This window comes from Gavia stellata, chromosome 22, assembly GCF_030936135.1.
Source record: "Gavia stellata isolate bGavSte3 chromosome 22, bGavSte3.hap2, whole genome shotgun sequence".
Lineage (NCBI taxonomy): Eukaryota > Metazoa > Chordata > Aves > Gaviiformes > Gaviidae > Gavia > Gavia stellata.
This window is the reverse complement of record NC_082615.1, coordinates 4,243,456-4,270,054: the sequence shown is the minus strand read 5'-3', so window position 1 is coordinate 4,270,054 and position 26,599 is coordinate 4,243,456. Positions and strand designations below refer to the sequence as shown.

Genomic DNA, 26,599 nt, shown 5'->3' with positions numbered 1-26,599 from the left:
AAGAAATTAGCTAAGAGGATCTGCAGCTAATTCTGCCTTACATTAACTTCCAACAGTTCCATGCAACACGGAGCTAGGTTGTAGCTGTTGCGTTGACAGCTGTCTACACAAGAAACGTCCGTACGTTCACTGGGGTTTTTGTATGTTTGCTTGCTGCATGACCTGAAACACAGAGCTGGGTAAAGCTACTTGCACGATGTAGTTTGAAAATACAGGTCATTTGTAACCTCTCAAACACAGGGGTTTGGGGTTTCCCCCACAGTACGCCCAAGGATAGCGCCCTTTTTGCAGAGGAATTTTATGTCTCAAATGTAGTCTTTCACATCAGCATGGGACTTTAACTTGTAACAACAACATTTTTTGCACAGTTTGATTTGATAAATCTGGGTGAATAGCATCAGAGAGGCAGCAGTAGCTATCGCAAAAAAGAACATTTTTCATTTGATGCAGTCTTAATATTTTATGTACTTATCCCCTAATCCTTTTTCCTATGATCTCACTTTCAAAAAGCATGTTGGAAGAAGAAATGTAGAAAAGGTGATTAAAGAAAAGCAAATGGGAAGTTTTGTTTTTAGCTGTTCCTTCGGATGTGGGCTGCACAGGAAGCAAGGCAAACTCCACCTATAAATACAACAAAGACTAACCCTCGGCATTATACTTGGCTGCACAATACCAACACACATGAATGAAAAAGTTCAATACTCTGCTCTTCACAACCCAATTAGAAACCATTTCCTTTAGCGGTCAGGTCTAGAAGCTTGAAAGCTGCTGCAGACAGGATACCTGAATATTTTAAGCCACAGATACTTATCAACTTGTTTTGTTTTGGTAGAAGACTACTTTCCATCACATAACTACTACTGAAAACTGTGGCCATTTCAGTCCACCCACAACCTTGCATGTAGTAAGAGTGGGATTTCACGGATTCTGACAGCCTCCACGGAGACGCCAAACAGTAATAAAATACAGCAAGTATGACAACGGCTGAAAGAGGCTGCTGAAAACTATTCCCTTAAGATCAGCTGCAAAACCCCATGATAGAGAAAAGGAGGGTCCGGCAGACTTGGTTCTGCAGTGGGACTCAGAGCACTGCTGCTTGCTTCCTGAGACCCTCCGATTCCTTTTCTCTCTCCACTGGGTTTTACGCTTCCTACACTTTGGTACAGATAGATTTATGGTTTTTCTTTCTCTCTTAAGTTGTCTGTGGTTTCTCAGGTGATACCAGGGCATTAGGCACCGCTGACAAAAGAATTTGGTTTCAGTTCTTTATTATAAATTTCTTTGTTTTTCTAACACCCCGATTCTCTGTCTTCCTAATATTAAAATAATAATAAGGTATAATGACATAGGTGTACTGTGAGGTTCGTACCAGTATGTTTAAAATCTGTAGAAAGGTAAGCTCCATTATGAACTTTCACTATGTTGTTATGCAAGTTTTATGTTGTTCTTGACAGGTTGGCCACTGTTGTGTTTTCCCAGTGTATAATGCTGCTGGAACTCCTGGCGCATTGATCTTTATTTACCTCTGCACTCGGGTGTTTCTGCCATCGGCTCTTACAACACCAACCTTCACAGTAGCCAACCGTGTAATTCAATCATGAAGCGAGAGGGGTAAGGAGATAACTTGCCTGCAGTTTCTAGAGATTTGGCTCCATACGAATGGCTGTTGACTTTCTTAAATTCTCCTAAAAAGTGAGCTGCTTCAAAGACAGATTTTAGAAGGAACTTTACAAGCTCGGAAACTGTTTCAAGTAGATCAAATTGTATTTCCAAAGAAAATACTGCACATTACTTAAATGATACTATGGCCTATAGTGGTGTGTGATCAGCAAGTAGAAAATGCTCAGTGGCCATGAGTGGAAAATACACTGAAATCATGGACCAGAGTTTTCAGGCAAGTTGTTTTATAATAGTCTCATTGTACGGGCTTCACAAATTAAACGTGCTTTATAACAGGTTACACAGATGTTTTGTCTAGGGACTTCCACCCACCATTATATGTAGTATGAAAAATTAAATTAGTTGTAATATTACTAGCTTATCCAAGAGTTTATCAACCAACAGCACATGATAATGCCCTAAGGTACTTTCAGTCTGGCTTTACAACTCATAGTTATGATCTCAGCGTTGATCGTAAAGTTAGGAGTGCTAAGTTAAAAGCAGACTGTACCAGATGAGATGAGACTCAGCTAATGAATCTTTGAACAGATCTAGTACAGCGTTAGAATGTCAGTGTTCATATGTAGCTACAGGTTTTAGTTACGGTTAAAGACTTTTTTACTAGTCTTTGCAACTAGAATGTATTTGCTATTTTGCTTTACAACTTCTGTGTTATCGCATACTGTGTGCTTTGCTATTTTAAATTTAATAGCAAAATAACTGCTGGTTATCATCTTCTAGTTATGGTATTAGGTCAATTAAACCAGCTGAAGTAAGAAAGTTACCACAGTCAGGCACAGAAGAGGCTTCAGAATTGGCAGGGCCAAACAAAACGCTTTTAAGGTCTGATGTAAAAAACAAAGCCCTTGCCATACATAGGGCTGTAAAATATTAGGAATAAATGAGGCCAGGTGGCTGACTGTATTATCTTCATTTGTGTATATAATGATGTTGGGCAAGAAAGTAAAACAGATCCAAGCTCCTTTACAGAAGCTGTACCTTTTATTATTCTTAATACTACTTTCAAAACCCTGAAATACTCTGCACAATCAATTTGATGAAAAAGGCCATTAAGTTGCATAGTAAAAGCTTCTGGGAAGAGCTACTTACAGTAAATAGAAATCCATTTTCGTAAGGAGCAAATACTGATTTTGCACACACAGCTAAGGCTCAAGGTGGTACTCACCAGCTTCACGCAGATAATGAAAGGTGGAGTTGCGTCTCTGAAGTGACATACAGGAATTTTTGGTTTAGGTCTCTCCTGCAGGAAAAAGCAGTAGACTTCAGTAGAGGCACACAGGGTTACTTGTTAGCTTAGTTTTAGAAAACACTAAAGAGGGGAAAAATTATTTTGAGACCTCATGCTAAATAGTCCAGCTGGTCACATGCTTCCGCTCATTATTTTGCCAGTCGTTTCAAGCACCCCTTACTTTCTTACTATAATCTTTCAATACAATTGTGTTTCTTTGAACAAAGTTACACATTACACCAGATCTGAATTAAGAGCTTTCTGCTGTTGAAAGGAGAAGATCTCACTCCTCTCTTCCACTGCTTCTTCCTTACCTCCAAGCTCTACTTTTAGCCCTTTCCCAAACAACTCCCTCTTTGATCTGATTGCAAGGTATGCTGCTTTAATAGCCAACGCCATAAAAAATACGTTCGTTCTTTTTTTGGCAGGTTAATTTTCTGCCACTTTAGCGAACTGAATCAGCTTACTGTGCCATCAAGAAACATCAGAACAGGCACAATAGCGGATACAAAACAGAATCTTTCCCTCTCAGTGGGAGCTGTTAAATGGCTTATGCCCGACTGGGACTTCACCATGGATCCAAGCGGCAGAATTTTCTAAGGATTCACAACAGGTTGCAGTACAATCTTCTTTATGACTGATCTGAGAGGAGGGGCATGTGTTAGGAAGACAAATGCACAGGATCTGTAACAATTACGCTGACAGTATTACTGCACTGGTAGGTAGTGAGTCCTCAGTACTCCAGGTCAAAATCCTGAACTCCAATTGCTTTCATGCAGCTGAAAGCACTCATCAGCTTCCCAGTATAGAATTTGGTTTTGCAGTTACTCTAGTCTAACCGCAAGCTGTATCTGAGGAGGTGCCCCTCCTCTCCCTCTACCCTTCCCTCAGGCCTACTCCCATCAGATACAAGGATCATGCGACCTCAGTGTAATTTGATTCACAAGATAACTTGCTGGAAAACCTTTTCTTTTGAGGGTTCCTTCTCTGCCAGATCAGCTAACTGAATCAAGTCATCCTTTAGCCACAAGATTGCTAGACCCATGATAAACAAAGCAGTGGGAGTGTGTGGCTGAGGCCAGAGAGCAAAGTCAGACCACCCTGCAGTCAGACTGGCTAAGCCGTAACGTCGAGTTGCACTCTCGGAAGACTGCGCTCGCAGGATCTGATCCAAGGCCCAGCGAAACAAAGACCTGTCTCTTCACCAACTGTTGCAGGGACCGGATCTGGATGAAACTTCACTCCAGGACTGGAGCTATTTACTATCATGAAATTAATACTGCAACAACATTTTTTTTCTACATGGTTTGTTTATTTCCATCTAAGTATCATGCTTCCTTGACTAGGGAATAAAATTTTGCTGCCTACTATTTTATGCTCCCAAGGAAGCTAGCAAAGTTTTATTCAGATACAGTATAACTATAATATACAGATAGGTTTCAATTAATCACAGAAGCTTTATTTTAATAGCTATTTGACTTTTATCCATCATGAGCCAGATTCTACTCCCACTTAAAAGAAACAACTGTCAGTGAAGGCTATGTTTTACCCCATCATCAGAATCCTTTCAGAGTATATATATCCTTGTCTTTCTAAACTGACTTCAGTGAGTGTGAGGTCCATAGTTCTGGCTCCGTAGTTCGCACTCCAGTATCGATCCCCTAGTCTTCTGTCATGGCCTCCTTACCAAAATGAGTTGCTATACAGTATTTAAAATCAGTGATGTATTCTTCCATCACATTTCCCAGAACACTTCCAGATCATAGTAAAGAATGCAAGAGTACTTATAACTAACCTCAGATTCTTCATAAGTGTAGAATCCTTTTGTTATTTTCTTTTCGTCAACATCACAAAATGCAGTTACCTGGCGAAACAGAAGCAGAGCATTTCAATACCATTCTTTGCTACCAGCAGGTGTTTCACCTGTAGCGTATCTATCTAAGTAATGCTACAGGCATGTGAACGAACACAGGAATAGGGCAACGCACCCTGGTCCTACGGAGCTTAAAATTTATTAAATCCTTCCCGGGTGTATCTTAAGGAGATGGGCAAATTTTGCAGTTGTCTATAAGCACATTATGTTTTTACAAACACGAGAACAGGCCATCTAAGCTACTGACTGCGTAAGAGAAAATATCTATGACATCATCAACTTCATCCTCAGCAACATGCTAAGTAAACTAAAAACAAAGACTAGCTGCCTCATTTTGGGACTTGCACTAAACACCTAAGATGAGATAATACAAACCTTCCTCTTTCTGCCCACCCCAAGCATATAATCTACTGCCAGATACCTCAGTATAGCAGTGGGGCACTATTGCTTTGGGTGCTCTGGTAATACCAGCCTCAATTCTAGGTCACAACACACCAAGTTTGGGGATTCCTATGGTTTTGGACTTCGTATTTTTCAACTGAAAAGTTCAGCAGATTTGGTGATTAAACACATATAATTTCTGCTTCATTTTGGTTATTCTTACTGTAGTTACGGAAGCATTATTTGCAGCCCTAGTTGCCACATATTTCAGATGGTTTTTTGTTTGCATTCCTCATAAATATGCAAGCAGAATAAATGCCTGCAATCCAAACTACACAGTGGCCTCATTTTTGAACCATGAGGTTGCCAGTAACATTTCGGAAGACTTTTTAAAATAAACATAGCTATGTTTTCCTCTGACTTCCATTGGATCTATTCGTATTATCTACACAGAACTCTTAAACTGAAGCAGAACCGTTAAGATAGTTAAGGTCCTGCAGAAATCAATTATTCTGGTGAAAGCTGGATAGCAGTTTTCCTATCTTTTTAATTGTTGCATTAAAATTGATTAACAACCCTTACTGCTGAGAATATCTGAAAAGCCAAACAGCTGTTTATTAATTTATTAAGTTAGAGAAGGCTGCAAAAGACTGGCTTGCTTTCTGTGTCTACAAATCTCTCTCACACATTTTCCTTCCGTGATTAAGACTCTTTTACCTAAAGTGACCTCATGCTGTTTGTGCAGAGGAAAAGCGTGACACAAGAGCATTGGTCTCATAATGCTGAACTTTTGCATTCTTTATTGCTACTTCACTCCCGACGCAGAGTGCCACCTTTACAGCGCAAGGGCAAAACTGCAGAGGAATAGAACTGTGTCCCATGTATTTTCAGGCAACGGCCAGATAGAGCTGCATTCTCTTGCAACATAAAAGGTATTTCTACATCAAAAACACTTTGGAGGTATTTCCACTATCCAGTGGAACTGTTTTCTGTCCAAATCCTTAAATACCATAATACCAGTTCTTCCATTAAACACCAATGGAAAGAGAATACAAACAAAAATACCAAGGGACTACAAATATGGCTAAACACCACCACCACGCAAAGTCAACGTGGAAAATACAGCTAATAAACTGGAGGGGGTGGGCAGGGATAGTCCTTGCAACTACTTAGAGGTAGACATTCATACCTGGAAGATAGATTGCTTGAAAACAGGCACCAAAAGAAATAAAGCACAGAACATTAAGGAAACATTAAATTTTCACGTTAAGGCTCTATGACTAATGCAATTGCATGACAGGCCAGCAGATCCAGACTTTTGCTTTGGATGATCCTGATGCAGGGATCGCACTAAGGACAGTTCCCTCTGTTTCAGGCATTATAATGGAAATAGAAAGAAAGAAGGGAATTCAGGGCAGTACTAGGAAGTTACTAGACATTGTACAAGGTCTTGGTGGCTGATCCAGGCTGGGTTAGACAGTAGCAAACACAAGCAACTCCTTCAAGCACAAAGACTAAGAACCAGGATCCTCCTTAGGCGCTTTTTTTTTTTCTCTTAAACACAAGTTAATACACTTTACATCCCTGGCCCTATTTCCATGACCACTGTAATGCTTTATTGTAGTTGAAAAATCAGATGGTGTGGACTGAGCACAGTAAACTACATCCCAAAATTTCCTCTACTCATCTTATTTATATGTATACACACACAAATGTGTATATATATATGTATATATATGAAGGGAAGCAAGTAGAAGCCTCTGTGGAAAGAGAGGTTACTTAGCTATATACTTTTCATTCTGTAGTAACCACTTTTAAAATGCTCCAATATTCTGCAGATCTCAGTTCCACCACTAATGTTTTACTGTCCTAGAAGCTGTGATCATTATAAACAAAATTTAGCAGGATATGTCTTCACTGTCAACCCAACAGAGTTCTGGGAATAAATACAGTCCAATACATTGACATGTTCCAGGAACGGAAGCTATTTTTTTCAGCTGCTTATACTCCTATAGATTTTAAAAACCAAAACAAAACACCAACATTTTTTCCATAAGGAAAAGTGAAATTCTATCTACACTTCAATGTCAACAGCTGAGAATTCAGCTGTAAGATCTGTGCTGGAAAGTATCACACTGTTCACCTTCAGCACGTTGTAACACAGTTAACAGAAACCCCTGATGGGTGCACAGATTTCTTCTTAACAGGAACGGTGTTAGGGAACCGAAGATAGTTCTTGTATCACTAGATTACCAATAATCGTAATACTTCCTCTCGTCCTGTGCCATAACTCATACTACCATGTGTGGAAATTTCTGCAAACTGCCTTTGCCATCCTAACCACCCAGCCCCAGCCCATCCGGCACATGGAACTCCCGGCAACAGCAACTCTGTGAAAAAAAAGACAGGTAAGTCTGTGACACATTTCCCTTGGAAGATGGAAATGACTCTAACCTTTTTTTGAGTTACCACTAAGGTATCTCCACGCATAATTTTCAATGGATTCAGCCAGCTTAGATCTGATATTTACAGTATTATAAAACAGGTCAGACTTGAATGGGCAATTCTTCTGCCAGACCGTACACCGTGTGGGTGGCCACAATGTAAGTCAACTATTTTTCTGACACACACTATTTATTTTCCAATTAAAGAAAATCTATGTCTGGAGTCTAAATACAGGACTTAGGCACAGTTGTTTATCCTATAAGGAGAACTCAAGGCATCAGGCTTATATGAGCTATTTACTTTATACTATTACGATAAACCCAGAGTTACCTATTTATTTTCCTGCATTATTGGTCTTCTTTCTTTTATCTTTTATGAAGACCATCTATCCATACATGAACTACTGTCTCCCAGGGAGGAACCTATGCATTATAAAGCTGTAAAGCAGTCTCAAGCTGGTTTTTTTTCCCTCCTTCTAGCAACATGGCTCTTTTGCAATGCCTCTGACAATATGACACCATTACAGAGTCCTCAGATCACACTTCAGTTTTAAGAAAATATATAAATGATTACGTATTTTTGTTTTGAACATCACGTGTATGAAAATCTGCACAATTCCAAAACGAAGAAAAAAGACTGCTAATTCTCTCAGCTAAAAATTGGAAGAGGCAGCTAGATATCTGTTGTAGACAAGCTACGTAATTACTGTAAGTAATTTTCATAAATATGGATTGCAACATACATTAGCAACGGTGTATGGGAAAAAGGGAGAAATAGTTTTCTCCCTCATAAGAGAAAGTTTATATGGCTCAAAAGATATTTACTCAAAAAAAATCTCTGCTAGGGGAAGACACGTTTGAGGAAGATAAAAGCACTTCTCTGGCTGGTTCTTTTTAATAAACACAGCAGCTGTGTGGAGGGACACACAGGCTGGGACTACCAGACCTCCCTGTGGTAAAAGGAGATTAATGGGCAGCAGATTAATCCTACTCCAAATGTACAACCTAAGAAGTCAGTAAGAGTGGGCTTGGGGTACAACTGTAATTATCTAGCTGTTTGAGCAGTGCTGCTATTACACAAGAATTAATGGTTTGTTTCATACTTGACTTGTTTACTGCCTTGTTGGCTACTGCAGAGGATGTTTCCTTACACTTCCCATTCCACTCAGATTTCCTAATGGAAAAACTGAAAGATTTCATCAGCCTAATAATGTCCTTTTATGGCAAATGATCTTCACAGGATTTTATTCCCGCATCTTATTTTCACCTGTGGTCTGCTTTAGGCCTGTAATGATCATTTACAGAAAGCAACAAAACATAATCACAGCAAATTCTCAAGATCTCTTCTAGGTGGAAGGATACGAGAGGCAAGTTTTACAAGGGAGACTGAGTAACTTAGTAGAGCATGATAGAAAAAATGGACAACCCTTTTGATAAATGGTCACCTGCACATTGTCTCTTCTCCCTCCTCATTAAATTTTATGATACCAGTTGATGTAAAGAAGACAACCTGCAAACTCTCTCCAAAATCCTATATGAGCATTCCCTACTGCATTCTCTCCACATCTCATGCAATCCTTCATTCATTTTAAACTTCCAGTGACCCTGTTGATTCTTCTATTTATAATTGTTTCATTCAAACTTATATAAAGCCTCGGAAACATGTTAATATACATCTCCGCAAAAGTTAAATCAATTTTGGCCATTCGTGTCAAAACAAAGTAACTGAAAGCATTCTAATGCAAGTTTAAATAGATACAGTTAATGACAAACAGAACAAGAGACACGCGGAGGCATAATCATCTTCCAGTACACCACAAGCGGAACCATAAAACTAGCAAGCAACTCTCTGTCACAATCCGAGTGATTTTCAGTATCAGGGTGCTGGTTTTATTTCACCTCTTTAGCATTACAGCCGTGAGAGAAGCTGTGGGTATCTTTAAATTCCAAGCATACATTTCATGACTCCATTTAAAGACGCTATTCCATTAAAGCTAGCAACATCTTCCCGCTTCCCACATACACAAAACAAAGTTGCTCAAAAGAATTTTAATACCAGAATCCAACATGCAAAATAAGTTTCTAAATATTGTACATACAAAATTTCCCTTACTACATACAACTGCCTTTATACGTAACAGTGTGGGAACTAGTTGCAAGTGTCTCATTTCTCCAGAACAGAGGACTACATTAGTTGTGCCAGTAACTTTTCAAGGGTGCATGCCTCTGTACTGACAAATCGGATGTTGCAAAAAAGCACATCTTCCTGAATGGAAGCAGCAGGGAGATTTCCCTGCCATATTTCAGCATGAAGTATTCACTATAGACCAAAATGAACCCTCTATTTTACCCCATGTCATTTTAGGATGCTGGATTTAACTAAAGCCTTCAAATTTCATCTCTCTTGTCTTTTCTGTAGGCTCTCTTTTAACTCACTTTCAAGTTGTCATTCCATCTTTCGCTCCACAGCCAAGGTGGGTGTAATATTCTTCCCTTTGTTTATGTTTCTTTGCTTTTACACGTCCCCACTTCAGTCTCTCATACTGCTATTCATATACTTTAGAGTAGTTCAAATGCTACAAAACTTAAACATTTCTTGCTTTTGTGAGTGAGCTGAAGGATCATAGTCGAAGTATACGGTTTAGTGTTGTTGCACTTAGAAAAAGGTGAAGAGGAACTAGCAGATGATTTTAAATGGTTAATGCGCTAGGAAAAAGGGTGTACAAAAGACTTTCTTGAAGCTTTCAAGTTTGCCACTGGCAGATAGGGTTGTCATAGAGAAACCTCATGGGCTGGCTCTGTACTAGCACTGTTTCCACGCCACTAATTAGCTGATGCTTATTTCGTCCTTTCCCCTCCTTTTCTGTTAGCTACTTGAGCACTATTTTCAGCTATCGGAAATGACACAAAATGTTAATGCTGAAGTTCTCCTTTTAGCTAAAGCTTGATGGAGAATAAAAGAGCAGACAAGACAGCTCAGAAACCCCCCAGGCATATGTAGCATCCCAAAAACATTTGGTTTCCATCTTCAGCTGCAAATTATAGACAAGACGGATGTGTTTTAAACAAAAAAAGGTCTGTTCGACTTCATTCTTGCAGAAATGCTAATACTGAACCACTGTCAACTGCGTGAATCAAGAAGAGGACAGCCAGGAAACAGAATTTCCCTAAGAATACTGAGATCCTGGTAATTAATTCATAAAAATCCTACTAGTTGAATAATTTTTTTCTTGTGTTGCTGTTTAGCAAAAATACTGAGCCTTGGATTTTTGCCTGAGCTCTTTGGAGACAAAGCATTATTTTAATATTCACCATACAGATGTCTGAAGGAAAAGAGAGAATATTGCTTAGGTGTCCTTTTCTCTTTTAAAATAGCCATCATTCAAATTCAGATTGTTTTCCAAACAGACTAAAGTAATAATTTGTTAGTGAGTATGAACATACGCAGACTGCTGCTTCCTGGAATTGCCAAAATTTTGTTTTCTAAGAAACAATGCTGTTCAGCATGCAACACATTTATACTTCTCAAACATCCCACAAAAACCTAGTCAGTATAAGAAATACAATTGCTTTGTTTATCGGGTTCTAAAAATACTAGAATCATTCTTTTTTGAAAAAGATGGGGGTTTGCATGCCCTAAGCTTGACAGTTCAAACTAATTCATTCTCTTCCTGAAGATTTAGTCAAGTTTAGGTTTTTTTCACAATTACAAAATAATACAAGCTGTATGGAATAGGTTTTTTGGGGGGGTTTATTATTTATTCTAGGAGTATGTGTCCCAAATTTTCTACAGGTAGTGCCAATTTAGAAAACAACCCTGCTGTGACTCCACATTCCAACTGAAATAAGTCTCATGACATCCAATGAAATTCTGAATCTCAATAAAGGGATGCAGCAACAGTGAAACAGAAAGCACAGGTGACATTTTCAAGAGTCTAAACTGACTTGAAGTACAAAACCAACTGAAATTAATTTTAGACAGTTAAATGATACAGCTTAATTTGGCAATTTTACCTGCATTACAAAGGGTATCGGACCTTTTAAGATCACACTGTTTTACACAACTGGACCTTCAGAGGAGAAAATGGTAATCGTATTGATGTAAAACATCATATTTTGTCTTAAGGGGCTTTTGGAATTGTATTTTAAAGGTGCCTATTTTACGTAATTGATGAATTCATATCCCAGGGCCTCCATTTACAAGGCAACACTAGATTCTACTTGTAGATTCAAAATGATACTGAATCTCTAGTGTTCTCATAATTAACAGACTATATGAAAGCTTAAAACTTGTTAAGGTAGTCTTTAAAGGGTGAGACAGGAAAAGTACTTTATTGTTTTTAGGGCTGGAAAGGACGAAGCAACAACTATTTACAACCTTTGTCGATATGGGATTTCAGAGTCTTTGGCAAGAGTTGAAGATTAGTCACAAAATACCTGAAGGATTTTTGAGGAAAAGTATAACATGGAGTTTAACTAGCCTCCTTTTACTATTATTAATTTAGAATAAAATTAAAACTGCCATGAATTACCTACTGCAAATTTTATGAATTTATTTCCTGAAACGCCAGCAGCATAATCCTTCGATTATCACTTGGCGAAGTGAGATATTTTAATTACTTCTACAGCCTTTTGCCACTGACTCACTATGAAACATTAGGATATTATTTAAGCTTCAGTTCTGACTGAGATGGATAGACTTGAGATCTCACTTTTGGAAAAGCTAGGAAGTTACAATGGCAATCATAATGAGCCTGAACAACTACATAAAACTATTGCTTTAATCACTACAGATCAGAAATTAGCTATCTAAAAGCTAGGCCTCTGCTCTCACTTAGGATGATACAAGTCACTTTCTGAAGCTATTTATCTTCGTTGGCTATTGAGAAAACCTCTGAATACTTCAGATAACATGTCAGACTTAGTGGATAAAGTTTGATTACTCTATATAAGGTATTAAGGCTCAGACTGTGACTGCATTTTAGCAGTCTGTTTTCTGCAGTACATTTGAAAAATGAGTCATACTTGGCATGTGTAATTGCATCTGGCATGTAAACTTGCTAAATGTGTCTAGTATAGTATCCAGTAATTAATGGGTTAACGCTCAATGCAATATTTCAATATCAAACTAAAGCATACTGGAATAAGTGCAATTGTAACCTTGACAGAAGCAAAATAGTATCATGGCCTGCAACACTGCCAAAGCAAACGTTATGTAAAGGTCAGCTGGAAAGAACATCAAGATCCAGTTAATTAGAACCACACTGTCAGTGCTAGCATACCGGGGAACGGAGGTTGTTCCTTACTGAAGGAGAGGTAAGCTTTGGTTCTTTGGCAGAAAAATGGCAAAAAACCACCAATATTCTTTTTCTCTTGCCCTTTTTATCATCTCTGCAGTGACATCTTCAAATTATCATTGTGTTTGCTGAACAGGATGTGAAGTCCTGAATGAGTCACCTATAGAAGTAGGTGGCAAATGTAACCCAAAGCTAGAGAGGTGTTCTATCTTAATATCAATCTCCATTTTGGCTTGGCACAAAAAAAGCTAGAAAACAAAACACCACCAACAAAACCCAACACCTAAGATGGTGAGACACTGGTACAAAAACAACATAGTCTATTTTTTCCATAACTTCTCAAAAATCTACCAGACAAGCTGCCATCTCTTCCCTTGGAACTTATTTTCTAATTCTCATGATTTTGCAGACAGAAAAGGGCAGTGGTTGCTAGCAAGTCAGTGGAATTCACGAAGTGCTCTGCAAAATACTAACGAAAGAGAACATTTTCATAAACCCCCCAAAGTCATGTGCACACTGCACTGCACGACCAAGATAACTCAGTACATTTAATGGACAGTTCTGACCTCTCTGAGTGAAGTAACTGATTTGAGACACGTACCATTTAATCGTCTGTCTTCTCACAGTTCACCCACCGCCATGTGATGGCAATGAAAGAGAGATGCCATTGGAATATCAAGCAGGAAATTCAGTTCAGTTCTTGTGTTGTATATTTACTGTATGAGTGTCTCCCATGCCTATTTAGTAATTTCAACTATGGGTATACAAATGTCTTCTATTTTTTTTTTATGTGTGTGGTCTGAGGGCCACAACATTAATCAAGTTTATATATTTATTTGTCATTTTGTCTTCCTATCCATATTTTTAAGAAAAGAAAACACATACGGTAATAAAATGAATGTTCTGTGGCTCTTTATAAGAAACAGCCATTTGACATTAGCCCTAAAGCCTTTATCTAACAAAAAGTTATTACACAAAAGAAAATGCTATAAAGTAAGGTATTTAAACTCTCAGACAAATCTCTCCTGAGAAATATCTGCCATTGCCAAATATAAGTAACCTCCACATTTTCAATTGATTGTAAATTGAATTAGATAGTCACGTACAATAGTTTCTACTCGCCTGTTCACCCCGCACCCCATCCCTACTTTTAAACAATCAAGCTTTTCAAAAGGGAGTTACAGTACAAGTACTCCTCATTATACAAACCAGGCTGATCAGCATCCGATAGGGACCTGTCCAGTATCCACTTAGGAACTGGGCAAATATTATACATGTATGAATAGTCCTGGACAAGGTAGTTTAGTATTATACCATCCAAATGAAGAGTTATTCTACTCACCTTGGGTACGTGGCTACTACATGGTTAGTTACACAGTAGCAGGCCATAAACAGTTATATAGTGTGTCTAACCTATTACTATGCTTGGTCACCAGCAAGCAGGAACATGGGTGCGTATGTTGTACTACATACACATGGTAAGCTCTAAATAAAGTAATATAGCGTTTTAAAAGAAGAAATACATTGTGCAGAATATTGAGAATTTCCCCAATTTATATTAATCATCAACTAGTACCTTGGGGACAAAATATCTTAGGAGAATTTTGCTACATTATGTTAGAAGAAGCAAGGAGGCATATAAAAGAGAAGAAAGTGGTTTTGTACAGATGTTACCCATTCTTACTAGCTAACCTTTTTTCGATTAGCTGGTGACAAGCTTCTGTAGAGCTTCTTGCCTTGCTTGCCAGCATTCCAAATGGTGAACGATGTCCAGGAGCTCAGGACTCTGTCTTCAAGAAACCTGACTCGGTGATTCCAGATGGTTCCCCTGGAGAGTTAGAAAAAGGGTAGATTTTGACCCCTAAAACTTTTAGCATTATTATATACCTATAAGCATAGGTACATACTCACATACACATAAACCTGACCAAACTGATTCACACATGGTACAAAAAAAAAAAAAAAAATCACACCAAAACTAGAAATTTCCAAGGGAAATGTTAAGCTGTTGCTAGAAAAAAAAGAAATTCTGTGGAAGTTCTCAGACAAAAATCATTAGGATAGATTTGAAGCTGTAGCTAAACCACTATTATTTTCAAGAACCCTAATAGAAGATGACAGGAAGATGAAAAACTGTGGCTATGGTAATCAAATCCACCACCGAGAATACCCACCAATACACCGTTTGCCCATACCTATACTCACCATATGAACTGCTCTATAACCCTGCGGTGCGTACAGGCAAACGATCTCCTAAGTCTAAGATGACCTCTTCACATTCCACCTGCCCAGACATTCATTCTCCTTTGTCAATGCGAAGTTGAAATCTCACAAATTCAGTACTCCAATCAACCCAAATGTACAGCCCAGTGCTACAATGAAAGTCCTTTTACGTTGTGGTATTCAGCTCAAGTCTTCAACAAGTCAGTTTTCAAAGCTCTGAATCAGTGGACACCCGTACAGCAAGAAACAATCCCTGAACTGCAAAATCACACGCAACACTCAAACTACCAGCTATTACACACCACTCACACTTGTGAATGTGCACACACACACTTTAGACCAAATAAAAGTTACTTAATTTTAAAGGTTCTGAAGTATTATTCAGCAGTGATACGAATGGGACTGCACCTTTATTTGAAGGTAACTTTTATAAGAAATAGCACTTCTAGAAATTAGCAGATGTCTGCGTCCAATTACACCTTTACATCTTCATATTTGTAATAAGTTGCACAATGTAATTTAAGCCAAGCGGTTGAGGTAAAAAACTGTGAGACTAATACCAAATGATGGACCACTTGGCTTTGGAAACAGTGACAAGGGAACACCTAACATCTTTAAATCTGAAGACTGGATGAGATCTTCAACAAGTTCAAGATATGTTCTTGGAAAGAGGTGACAACTTCAAGGAAAGCATGTCATTCATGGGCTATTCATCCCAACTACATGAATTAATTCACTTGGACAACTACAACTTTGTGTGTGTATGTACACATGCACACATTTCCTACCACTTTCAATTGCTTTTAAAACAGCAATTCCCACCATATAATGTAATATTTAAGATTACATAATTTACAATGGTTTAAACAAAACTGCCTGCTGTTAAGAACATCTGTTTTATGTCCAGGGTTCATGTAATATTCATTAACTAGGAACCTATCTTATACTTCATAAACCGTTTTCTAGACACAATAAATTGATTTCCTCAATTTATGGCTTGACAGATGAAACTCCCTAATCTACATCTCTTGTTCAAGGCACCTTGAGTTGAAAATTTCTTTCATAGGAAATTCTGATAAACACCTAATTGTCTCTCCTTTCTGAAAGCATTTCTTCAAATAGGTTTTTCCATTTGCTTTACCATGACAGAACACAATACATTTTATAACAATTGTTACAACTTGTTCTACAAATTATAATATGTCTTGTGACCCAAGAAATTAGAGGCTGAAATTAGTTAAAGCGTTAACAGAAAAAAACCCTAGTCATTTTCCTGTGAGATCTTAAAGCTGCCTATGGTTTTCTTTGTCTTGGGAAGCACGTATTTTTTCCTACCAATATACCTCCTTCACAGCTCAACTTCAAGCCCCACAGTCTTCTGAGTATATCAAGTTGGTATGGAATTTAAACACCAAAATACTCAAAGAATATGTTATTTCTTCTGCTTCAAATAAGGCTTCTGATTCATGAGTCAGCAGAGGTTATTATCGGGCAGCTACAGCAAGCTAATTCTGGACTGCAAGTGCAGCTTGTGATTTTATAGAAAAATCAAAATCCATTCAAGTTTCCTTGACGTTCAGGATCTAAACCGCCCAGGTGGACAGACAGTCAGGAGCAGGAGCGGCTACAGCTATGCTGTTGTCAGTCATTCTCATCAATGAATCAGACTGCTCCCTCTCCCAGCTGCAGTTCTGATTATCCATAATCCTGTATGCATTACAGTAATTTTGGTTTTCTGTTACAAAACTGTAAATGCATGAGTATGATCACTAGAGATGTCTGATGATCTGGCATTACTGTAATGTCTGACTTCTATGAAATGTTTTCAAATTTTTCAACGTTTTCAAATTACTATACAAAAAAAGTATAACATTTGAGGTTACCGAGGTTAATAGGTAACCTAATTTATTCCCAAAAGTTTGTTAGCAAACTTTTCTAATATTTTAATGATAGGGATTTCTGTGTTTTTATTTGTATTGTTCCTTCACATCCCTGAGTTACGGTTTGAAAAACATGAAACCCTCATAGCACTAAGACATATGGATTCTTGCTGGGATTATTAGCTAGCTCCAGAGAGCCCACTTCACTTCAGCGTGCGATTTTTGAGCAAAGCCAAATCCTGCTTAGCACTTCATCATTGGTTGTGGTATGATAACTTGGAAAGAACTTCACACACCAGTAAACGTACCCAAGAAGAACAGTTACCCCATATAAAATTTCCACACTGTTTTGAAGATTACGGCCACGCACCAACTAATGGAGGAGAAAAAAAAATCATCTTAGATTTGATTGCAAATCTCTTCTAATGCAACCACAAGCTGCATTCCTGCTGCAAAGCTTTAGCTGCTGCTGGCATCTTTTGACACTTGCCTTTTTCCATGTTCATTAGAGCATATTATATTCCCAGCAGGAAAGTTGAAGGAAAGAAATACAAAGTTCAAGTATTTTTCCAGGATCACTTTACTGGAAATTTTAGAGCTTCTGCTAGCTTCTAAAAAGGAAGATTATTGCTCTACATGTAAATGGAAAGGTTTTAAAACAGACTGTGCTTTGAAATGTGACTTCAGAAGGGTAACACTGTGTTACATTCCAGAGGTACTTCAAAATCTGTTCTGTTGACTTGAGTGACAAAGGCAAGTTTCTTTTCCACTTGAGTTTGCAGTTAAGAAAGCTAAGGAAAAAACAGGCAACCTTACAAGGCATAAAAAGAATTATCAACTAACTTCTAGTTGTAAGGCAAACACTGGAATCTACGTCCTGGCACACAGAAAATGTTTCTATTAGTCGTGGAAATGTCCCGGTACGTTTCCTATTGGTTGCTTCCAGACAGGATGCATTTGCTGTCTAGGTGATGGGTGCCTATATTCCACATAAGTCCCTATAGAGGTAAAATTCAAGCAGACCAAATCTCGTTGTTGGTAATCACCCACAAAGATTTCAGACCGAAGCAGATTTACTGACCCAATCTTATCCATGAATGTTATATTGAGAAATGCAAATGCAGAATGTATTTAAGGGAATTGCTCTCAGAAATAAAAGGATATGAAACTCATTAAACGCCAAATTAATTGGATCACTGTTCAAATACAAGAATATTGTCAGACAGCTTCATTTAAACACCAATAAAAGGCTTTCTTAAATACCTATTTTGGGTTGTGAAAATGAAACCAATATACTCAGCACTTGTGTTTTTTTGCTTGTATCACTACGAGGCGTTCTTATGAAAACGCTCACAGAAAAGTATTTAAAAATCACATCCCCATATTGCGTGTGCCCTTCTTAATGAAAATTTTAAGTTATATCGAACACTTTGCAGTCTTAACCTTGAAATACTTCTAACGGTGCAAGCCAAGATCATCAGATCAATACAGAATTGAGGGGAGAATTTGTGACTGAGCTTTAGAGTGACAACCACAGACTTAATCTTTGTGGAAACGTGCTCTGCACGAACAACGTATCTCACATGCTGAAGCAAAAGGTATCTTACAGAGTGTCAAAAGAGAGAGTTTCAGTTATCCCCTTCAGGTTTCCGGTTCACCTAATTTGCCACATTTTTTGATGTTTCCAGAATAGATAACTGGGATTCCTGCCTTGAGGGATCAGGGAACGCCATTTTCCCATCCTTTAAGAGCCAGCGCAGGTGCAACAGACGGGAACTGTAGCAACGTGCAAAGGATGATTAAAGAAAATGCCTGAAACGATCTAGAAGTTGTACAAACCACTACTCAGAGACGATTCTCACAGCTATTTTCAGATTTTGCATTATTACATATTCATAGCCACCAGCAAAAACTAGGAGGTATTATTACCCTGCATCATCCCAAATCAAGGCTGCTTTTCCTACCCGTGTCAGAAAGGATTAAAGCAAGCAGTTTCCCGGTAGCCTTCAGTATCATTTCCTAGCCTCTATTCAGTTAACAAGATTTTCCTCAGCCAGAAGGTGGGATACAAATTCTTCTGATTGCAGAAGGTGGTTCCCACATCCTAATAATCCTCCTTGACCCAAATTCTTGAAGTACATCATTTTCCCTCTTTCTTTCATTTTCTTGTCACTTCTTTACTTTACAAAAGAAATGTAAGAAGTATACATTTTTCTACTTGGAAAATCATTCTCGAGGCTTACATAGTTCTCCTAAGATCTCATTTGTCGTGGCCCCTCAATACTCATCAGTTATGTGGTCTGGAAGGAAGAAGAGGAGCCAAAATTCTGCAGGAGTGAAATGAGGGTATTCATGCAGCGGGTGAGAATGACTACGAAGTGTGTTCCTCAGTCCCAAGTAGTTATTACCATACCATCCACCCAAGTAAAAAACAATGGAGCTCTGTTAAAATGTGTGGTGACCTACTGACTGAATACAGGAGTCAAGAAACATCTGCTCTACTCCTATTTTGAAATGAAAGATAATGTGACAGTAAAAGCTATATGATTTAATGTCTGAGCTCAGTTAAACCTCGCCATATTGTTTGACTGCCTTTCCCCTCCTTCCCCCAGCGAGGCTGCATAAGTGAATCAACAGAGCAGAGACAGATGTACAAGTACTTGAGAAATGCACAAATAGAAGCCCAATATCCTAAGCAGTACTGGAATTTTAGGCATTGATTACCATCCACAGTAATACTATGAATCTATAAATCTGACCTTTTCTATACACCTTGGTCCTGCACGCTACTCGGGTAACACCAGACAGGAAGAGGAGCTATTCAAGTGAATGGCCTCTTCCAGTGGTTTTTTTATTCATGGCAGGATAATAGAGTTTTAAATTATAGGTGAATCTCACCTGATAGATAATCCAGAAATGGAAGAACAGAGAACTTTTTAATCACAGTGAGGGCTGAAAGAACAGATGCTTCATAGCTAGTTTTGCACGCAGAATTCAAGGTCCTTACAATCCACAGGAAATTCAGAAATTAATCCCATTTGAACCTTGACCATACTGGTGAATAAACTGATATTTTTGGTCGTTGTTGTTCTGTTGAACTTCATGTGAACTTATTAATTGCTGGACTAGATCGTCCCACTGAGTTATTACATTTACACTGTTAATAGGTTCTATTAATGTCTGAGTTCATCTTCAGGTCATGGGTCGTTAACTGAGGCATGGTTTGCATTGTGGCCTATTTTTCATGAAAGGCTTATTAAGAAAGACAGAGACTATCAATGTTAATGCCATTTACTTTTCAAGAATCTAATGAGGTCATTAGTTTCCACGTTTAATTGAAGTGCCAAATGCAAGCATAGAAGATAAAAATGCAGTTGACCTCATCTTTATTTCAGCTGTACAGGAATATGTTACGCTATTCCTCTCTTCTGCCTATTTTTGGATGCATATGGTTTCGCAGGAAATGAAGCAGGCATTCCTACGCTCATCAGTGATATGAGACCCATGCCTCAGAGTACCTCTAAAACAACCAAACGTGTGTTTCAGACTAAGTGCCTGTTCTCCTTTGCTTAGATGACACTGGAAGCTTCTAGTGCCTGAAACCAGATGGTTTCAATAGATTACGTAATTTTGGTAAGAGCTTGTTTTGCAGAAAAAACAGTATTATTCTCATTCTGAATACACGGCATATGAAATTACTGTAAGCCTTGTAAGCACACTTCACATTTTCTGCATAAAAGGGAATTGTCTGAATCTCAGAGGGAAGGTCCAAACCTTATTTTCTGCATATGTTGAATTTCTCTTGACCAAAAGTTTGTAAATTGCTACAAAGATTAGCTACCTGCCCCGAGTGCCTGTCTTTGGGAGCAACACTACCTAAAGACAAGTTCAATGTTTTATGGCTCATCTTGTTCCAAGCTGACTTTTATCTCGCAGTAAGGTACATTGTTTTATATACAGTTCCTTTTTCCCCCCTTTAGCAAGATAAAAATCTGTGAATTTTACAATGTTTTTATTATACACCAAACTTTCTTACTACAATACTTCTCACTATAAAGCCAGCTCTTATATTGTATCAAATCAGTGTAATGTAGCACAAAGTACACACAGCCCTAGGATACAAGCTGTAATGTGAGACAAAATGATTTAGAGCTAAGAGATGCAATACGTGCGATTTTGTGTTGTAAATTCCTGGCTGCAGAGAAGTTTCTCAAAACTTGTATTACTCATTCACATTTAGCAGGTATCCATCATAGACTTTAGACGAAATTACAATGAGAAAGTTTATATTTCTGTATGCACCTAATGAAATCTAAATATAGACTGCACTTCATTCAGATTCTGTCACACACCCAAACCATTTAATAACGCAGGCAGATTCCTCCAGGGTAAGGGAGAATGCAAATAAGTTTTTGTTTCCTGCTTCACAGATATTTTCACCTCTAGATATTTGTTCCAGAAGGATACTAATCATAGGAAATGACCTAAAAATCATTAGTGTTTACAATTATACATACTAAACAAAAAGAACTAAATGTCGCTTGCCAAGTAGATTTATATATATTTTAGGAAGTCTGAAAATGCAAAATCAGGCATTTTTTTGCCTGAACAGTAATGAAAGACACTCGTATAAACTGCAATCAGTCCACAATAGGCTACGAGCAACTGTTGTCTTTGCTGAAAAGATTGAATTATGCACCTTTGTATAAACAAGTCCTATTAACCAGCTCTATTTTTTAAGACTGAAACTAGGCATAAACTGTTAAAAATTAAAAAAAAAAAAAAAATCAACTTCCCTACAAGCATCATTTTGATCTCAGACAAGATATTAACCTGGTTGGCGAGTTACTACTTCCAAATCCAGGTCTAGGCTAACTCTGAAAATTCAAAGACAACATAGGCCAATGGTGAAAGACAAAATGCCACAAAAGACTGCTCAAATACAACACACTGTAAAATAAAAGAGACTTCTAGAAAAGGTAGAACTCACATTAAATAAGGTGGGGTGACCAAAAGGCAAATTAGGAAAGACCCGATTTAAATTATAAACTTAAACCTTTGCGATGAGTCCATTAATCTTTTTGCTCAATGCAGACCTCAGTCTTTAGAAACAAATGCTGGCCAACCCTTCACAACTCAGGCAACAAACAGGGGAACAAGCCAATAAGAAGAGATGTTACACAACCTCATATTTGAAAGTTCATACAAAATATTATTAACGGTAGTACCAGCAAAAGCCAACAGGAAGAATGGCTAGCCTGACTTCTCAGAATGAGACAAGAAAGGCGCCAATTTGGACATGCAAACTGCACATCTGAAACAGCTTACAGTATTTCCACATTCTCACAGTATGTTGTAATTCAGGGTGCTTGTGCCACACAACCTTGTAGATCTGAATAAGCAACAGCTTGCAATAAATTCAAAACAAACTCATTTCCAAGAATAAGATGTTTTCCCACAGACACAAGCAACAGGCTTCCAAGAGTTCTAGCATCCCATGATGCGTGGCTGAAAACTTTGTAACTAACTGCCAAAATGATCGCACACTAAAAGAGAAAAAAAATAATCTTACATTTAAACAGGGAAATAATTTACCTCAAAATTGTTTGCAAAATCCAAAGAATATCTTCTATTCGCTTGGAATGACTGTTTCAGAGTTAAATGGTTTTATATACATATGCATACATACATATATGTATTTATACAGATCTAGAGTGACACTAACCATGAGCATGGTATTTATGCTAGCATACTATAGTATTTACAGTAATACAATAATATAGTGATATACAACTAAAATGCACATAAAAATGTTTAGTTTTACTAGTCAGTTCTACAAAGCCATACAAATAGGACTGACTGAAAAGTGTATTTATATCATTAATCAGTAAGAAAATAGTTTACTTAATGACCACTGTGATTCTGGTGCAGGACTCCTAAAGGACAGTAAAACCTGCATAATTTTTCATTAATGTCAATGCAGAAGAGAAAGAAACAGCTTTGGCTCAGCTTGCAGGACTTCTGATCCGGAAGAATGCCTTTGATAGGCAAAATGAGCATGTAGAGGAATCAGCAATCGACAATTTAACATTTTCTTTCAGGTAGACCAGCACTGTAAAAGCAGTAGGCAACAGCTTACAAAGAAGCACCTGAGATAATTACTCCTAAACATCCTCAGGTATTTTTCAAACCTCATTATCTGATTTAGATGGTTTAGACCTTTTAAAATAGGAAAACAATATATGTAAATGCAGCATATTATCAGATGAAAGGTTTAGATGTTTGTTTTTTTCAAAAGAAGGTTTTTGTTGGTGTTATACATTTCTGTTTACTTTTTTAAAATTGAGGCAGTTCATTTTGAAATTAAGCTTTAAAATTAAAAAAAAAAATACTTTTTACATTATGGTTCACATGGCAAAAAATATGAGAATCAAAACCTCACATATTAAAAATCCTACTTAAAAAAACCCCAAAAAATTTCACCACTAGGATATATTTCAAACATGTTCTTGCAGTTGTGTTCAAAGTATTGAAAAAGTTATTGCTTCACTTCTTGCTTTTGCCATGTTCAGCAGATGAGATACATAATCGTACAAAGTATTCTTAATCTGCTTTGAGGGTAAGAAACTCAGATGCTTTAAATAACCAGAAAAGTTATTCAGGTAGATTACGAGATCTCATGGGATCAGTTACAGTCTCAGCTGAAGGGATGGTAAGCGGAGGTTGAGAAAACGGTACTGCTGTAACGCAGTCCCCAAAATACTTCATTGCTCTTACAATACCTATTGTGAAATTACTTCAAGAACAGTTGCAAAGACAAAACAATTTCTTAGAATATTTGTCAAATGTTAAAATGCCTCCACCCCATCCTTGCCTCACTAAATCACTAATGCAGGAACACTGATAGCGTATGGGCAACGTAGCGTATCCGAACCAAAGATTTCAATTCACATTTTCAATTCCAGCATTACAGTATGTTGCTCAAAAGCGAATTATAGCAAGAATAAACACCATCAAAAGAGGATACTACCAACATATTGTATTATGCTTGCTTTTGAGCCTTTTTTTTAAAAAACAAACAGACAAACAATTAAACACAACTAGGTAATTATTTTGCTGTGCGATGTCTTGAAGAGATTAAATACCTTTGCCGCCAATCATCCAAGATGAAGATAATGTTTAAGTTCTACCAACAAATGCAACTTACTCTAGGACAGAATGAGTTGCAGCCTGTGGATGGTAACGGTACAGCAGGAGGCAATGGTTTACTCGAAAGACTTCACCGCCCTTTTGGATATGGTTATAAAAAAACAACAAATCTTCTGGAACGCCCTGGAAGAGAAGCAGTTATTTCAAACTAGGAAGTGACCAGTATTCACAGTTACATCTGAAGACACATTTTATTTTTCTGCCAGATGAATGAGGTTTAACATCATTTTATTCATATTCTTTCTGTATGTCTCCGTGAAGTTATCTAATGGGTCATTAAACAAACATACCTGTAGAAAAGATAAAGCTATTAAAAAAGCAAGCAGTGCTATTTACAAATGAAGTACAGCTGACCACAAAGGTGGAAAAATAAACGCCATCTCATTTTGACAGGGACATAAAGCTTGGTACAGGTTAGTCCCAAAAGAGAGAAACCCAGCTGCTGAACAGTTCACGAAGCCTAAAGTGCCAAGTAACCAAATAGTTTACTGAAAGGGATCAGTGACTTCAGAAGAGTGGTTTTTCGTTTTACTAGAATTATCGTTCTTTCTTTGGTTGCCATACAAATACGTCTCTACTTAAGAAAGGTGAATCAGGCCCCATAACTAGAAACCTTAATAAAAACCTTAATAAAAGCAACCTCAGAGTGCGGCAACACCTGAAAACTTTTTTTTCTTGCAATCTATTTCCATGGTACATTCTTCCTAATGGGATTGCAAACAGTAATACTGAAACACTGCAAGAAAAAACATCTCCTAGAATTGTGGATCTATCAGGCTGTAGGAAATATTAGAGATTTCACAATCATATGCTACATTTTCCACCTAAAAAAATCAGAAAATCTTCATGCCAGAGATACAGTGTCAGAAGGGCAATCTTATGGCACATAGTATTCAACTACACATCATAGCATAGGAAAGCATAAAGATTTTTAAAGCATAAGGTCTTTAAAGATACAGCTCTATACAGAAGGTAAAAAAGTAGCATCTATTTACCTTTTGCAATGGTGCAACTTCTTGAAATATGGCTAAAACATTTGATTTTTCTATGTTTAAATACAGATTTTTCTTTCCTCCAACCCAGTGTTTAAAAGGTCATGTGATTTTACCAGGCTAAAAATCTCTGATATATAAAACCAGGTGGTCCAAATAAAATATTTAAGTGAGCATCAATACAAAGCTGAAAGATAGCATGACAAAGTTGTGAAGGAAAGTAAAAGAAGGGAAAGACATTGAAATACATTTCTTTCTGTAGGCAATCTCACATACATGAATAACAGGGGCATAAACCTCAACCTCAACTTTAGGTATTCTATTTCAACACAGAAAAATAAGAGCACAAGTTAAAAAAAAAAAAAAAATTGAATTTTTTCCCCATTACCACAGCTTCTGAGTTTCTTCCATAATTAAGAAAAGGAGATTCTCTAATTAAAGTGCTGGACACAAAATCCCGCTGTGGTTTCTTCTGCCCTTCTAGTTCCAAGAGTAATACAGTTCAGTGACGGCTTCTCATCCCCACCACACTGAGTGTTCATGTCAGACATGGTCTGGACTGAGCAGCCGAGGGGGGCGGCTGGTAGGGGGAGAGAAATGAGACAAAAAAGCTTTGAACCCTGAAAAGCAAATCCAAAACGCTCAACTGAACATATGTATCTTGGGAGAAATCAGAACCAAATCAAGCTCTGTACTTTGCAGCTCCAGACTTCACCGTATAATAGATTGATGTAAGACACTGAATTGGGCCACACTCCCAGATTCTGAATAGAATGGATTCTGATCTTACTGCTTGCTACGGGCAGCTTATCTGTAGCTATTGTTTGTCTTTGTGGATATTTGTCTGACTTCTAGTTTAAGAGCTGCGATGCAGAAGAAAACTTTTAGAGAACTTCATACAATTTATGCTTTATATGAACCTACTTTGAAAGCCACAAAAGAAATCTGGGGGAAGTTGGAGTAGCAGACATCAACCACAGTCATCAAGAATGTAAGAAAAACACAAACTCAAATTCTTTCCATTTATCTTGTAGCCCTTTCTATCTTTTCTTATTCTGGACTTTAATGGAAATACTGAGAGTCAGCAGCAAAGTTTAAATCTTTTTCTCTTTTCCAGTCACACACTAGACTGTGCCAGGCAGGGCACAAATTCCGTAGCACATATCAGCTTACTGCAGTAGTTGTATTTTGATTCAGATATACGACTACATCATATATATATCTGCAATTCATTTTCTTTTGGTTAAGCATTTACATTATTCAAGATAAACGTTAATATATATATTAAAAAAGAGTTACTGCAAAAGTAAAAGGATCTTTCAAAATGCTGTCTGGTTCTGGAGTGCTCTTTTGCTTTACTTTAACTGGCAGAAATACTTTGAAATAAAGTCC

General features: G+C 37.6%; 1 protein-coding gene across 1 annotated transcript in view; it reads right to left on the bottom strand.

Annotated features, from left to right (window-relative positions):
- The window catches only part of B3GNTL1 (UDP-GlcNAc:betaGal beta-1,3-N-acetylglucosaminyltransferase like 1), a 132,409-nt gene that overhangs the window by 4,424 nt on the left and 101,386 nt on the right, over positions 1 to 26,599 (bottom strand). The window contains exons 8-11 of the mRNA XM_059828050.1: positions 24,214 to 24,338; positions 14,596 to 14,731; positions 4,704 to 4,772; positions 2,846 to 2,920 (exon numbers count right to left, since the gene is read on the bottom strand). Coding sequence (XP_059684033.1) covers positions 2,846 to 2,920; positions 4,704 to 4,772; positions 14,596 to 14,731; positions 24,214 to 24,338 — 405 coding nt within the window. The remainder of the gene's footprint in view (positions 1 to 2,845; positions 2,921 to 4,703; positions 4,773 to 14,595; positions 14,732 to 24,213; positions 24,339 to 26,599) is intronic.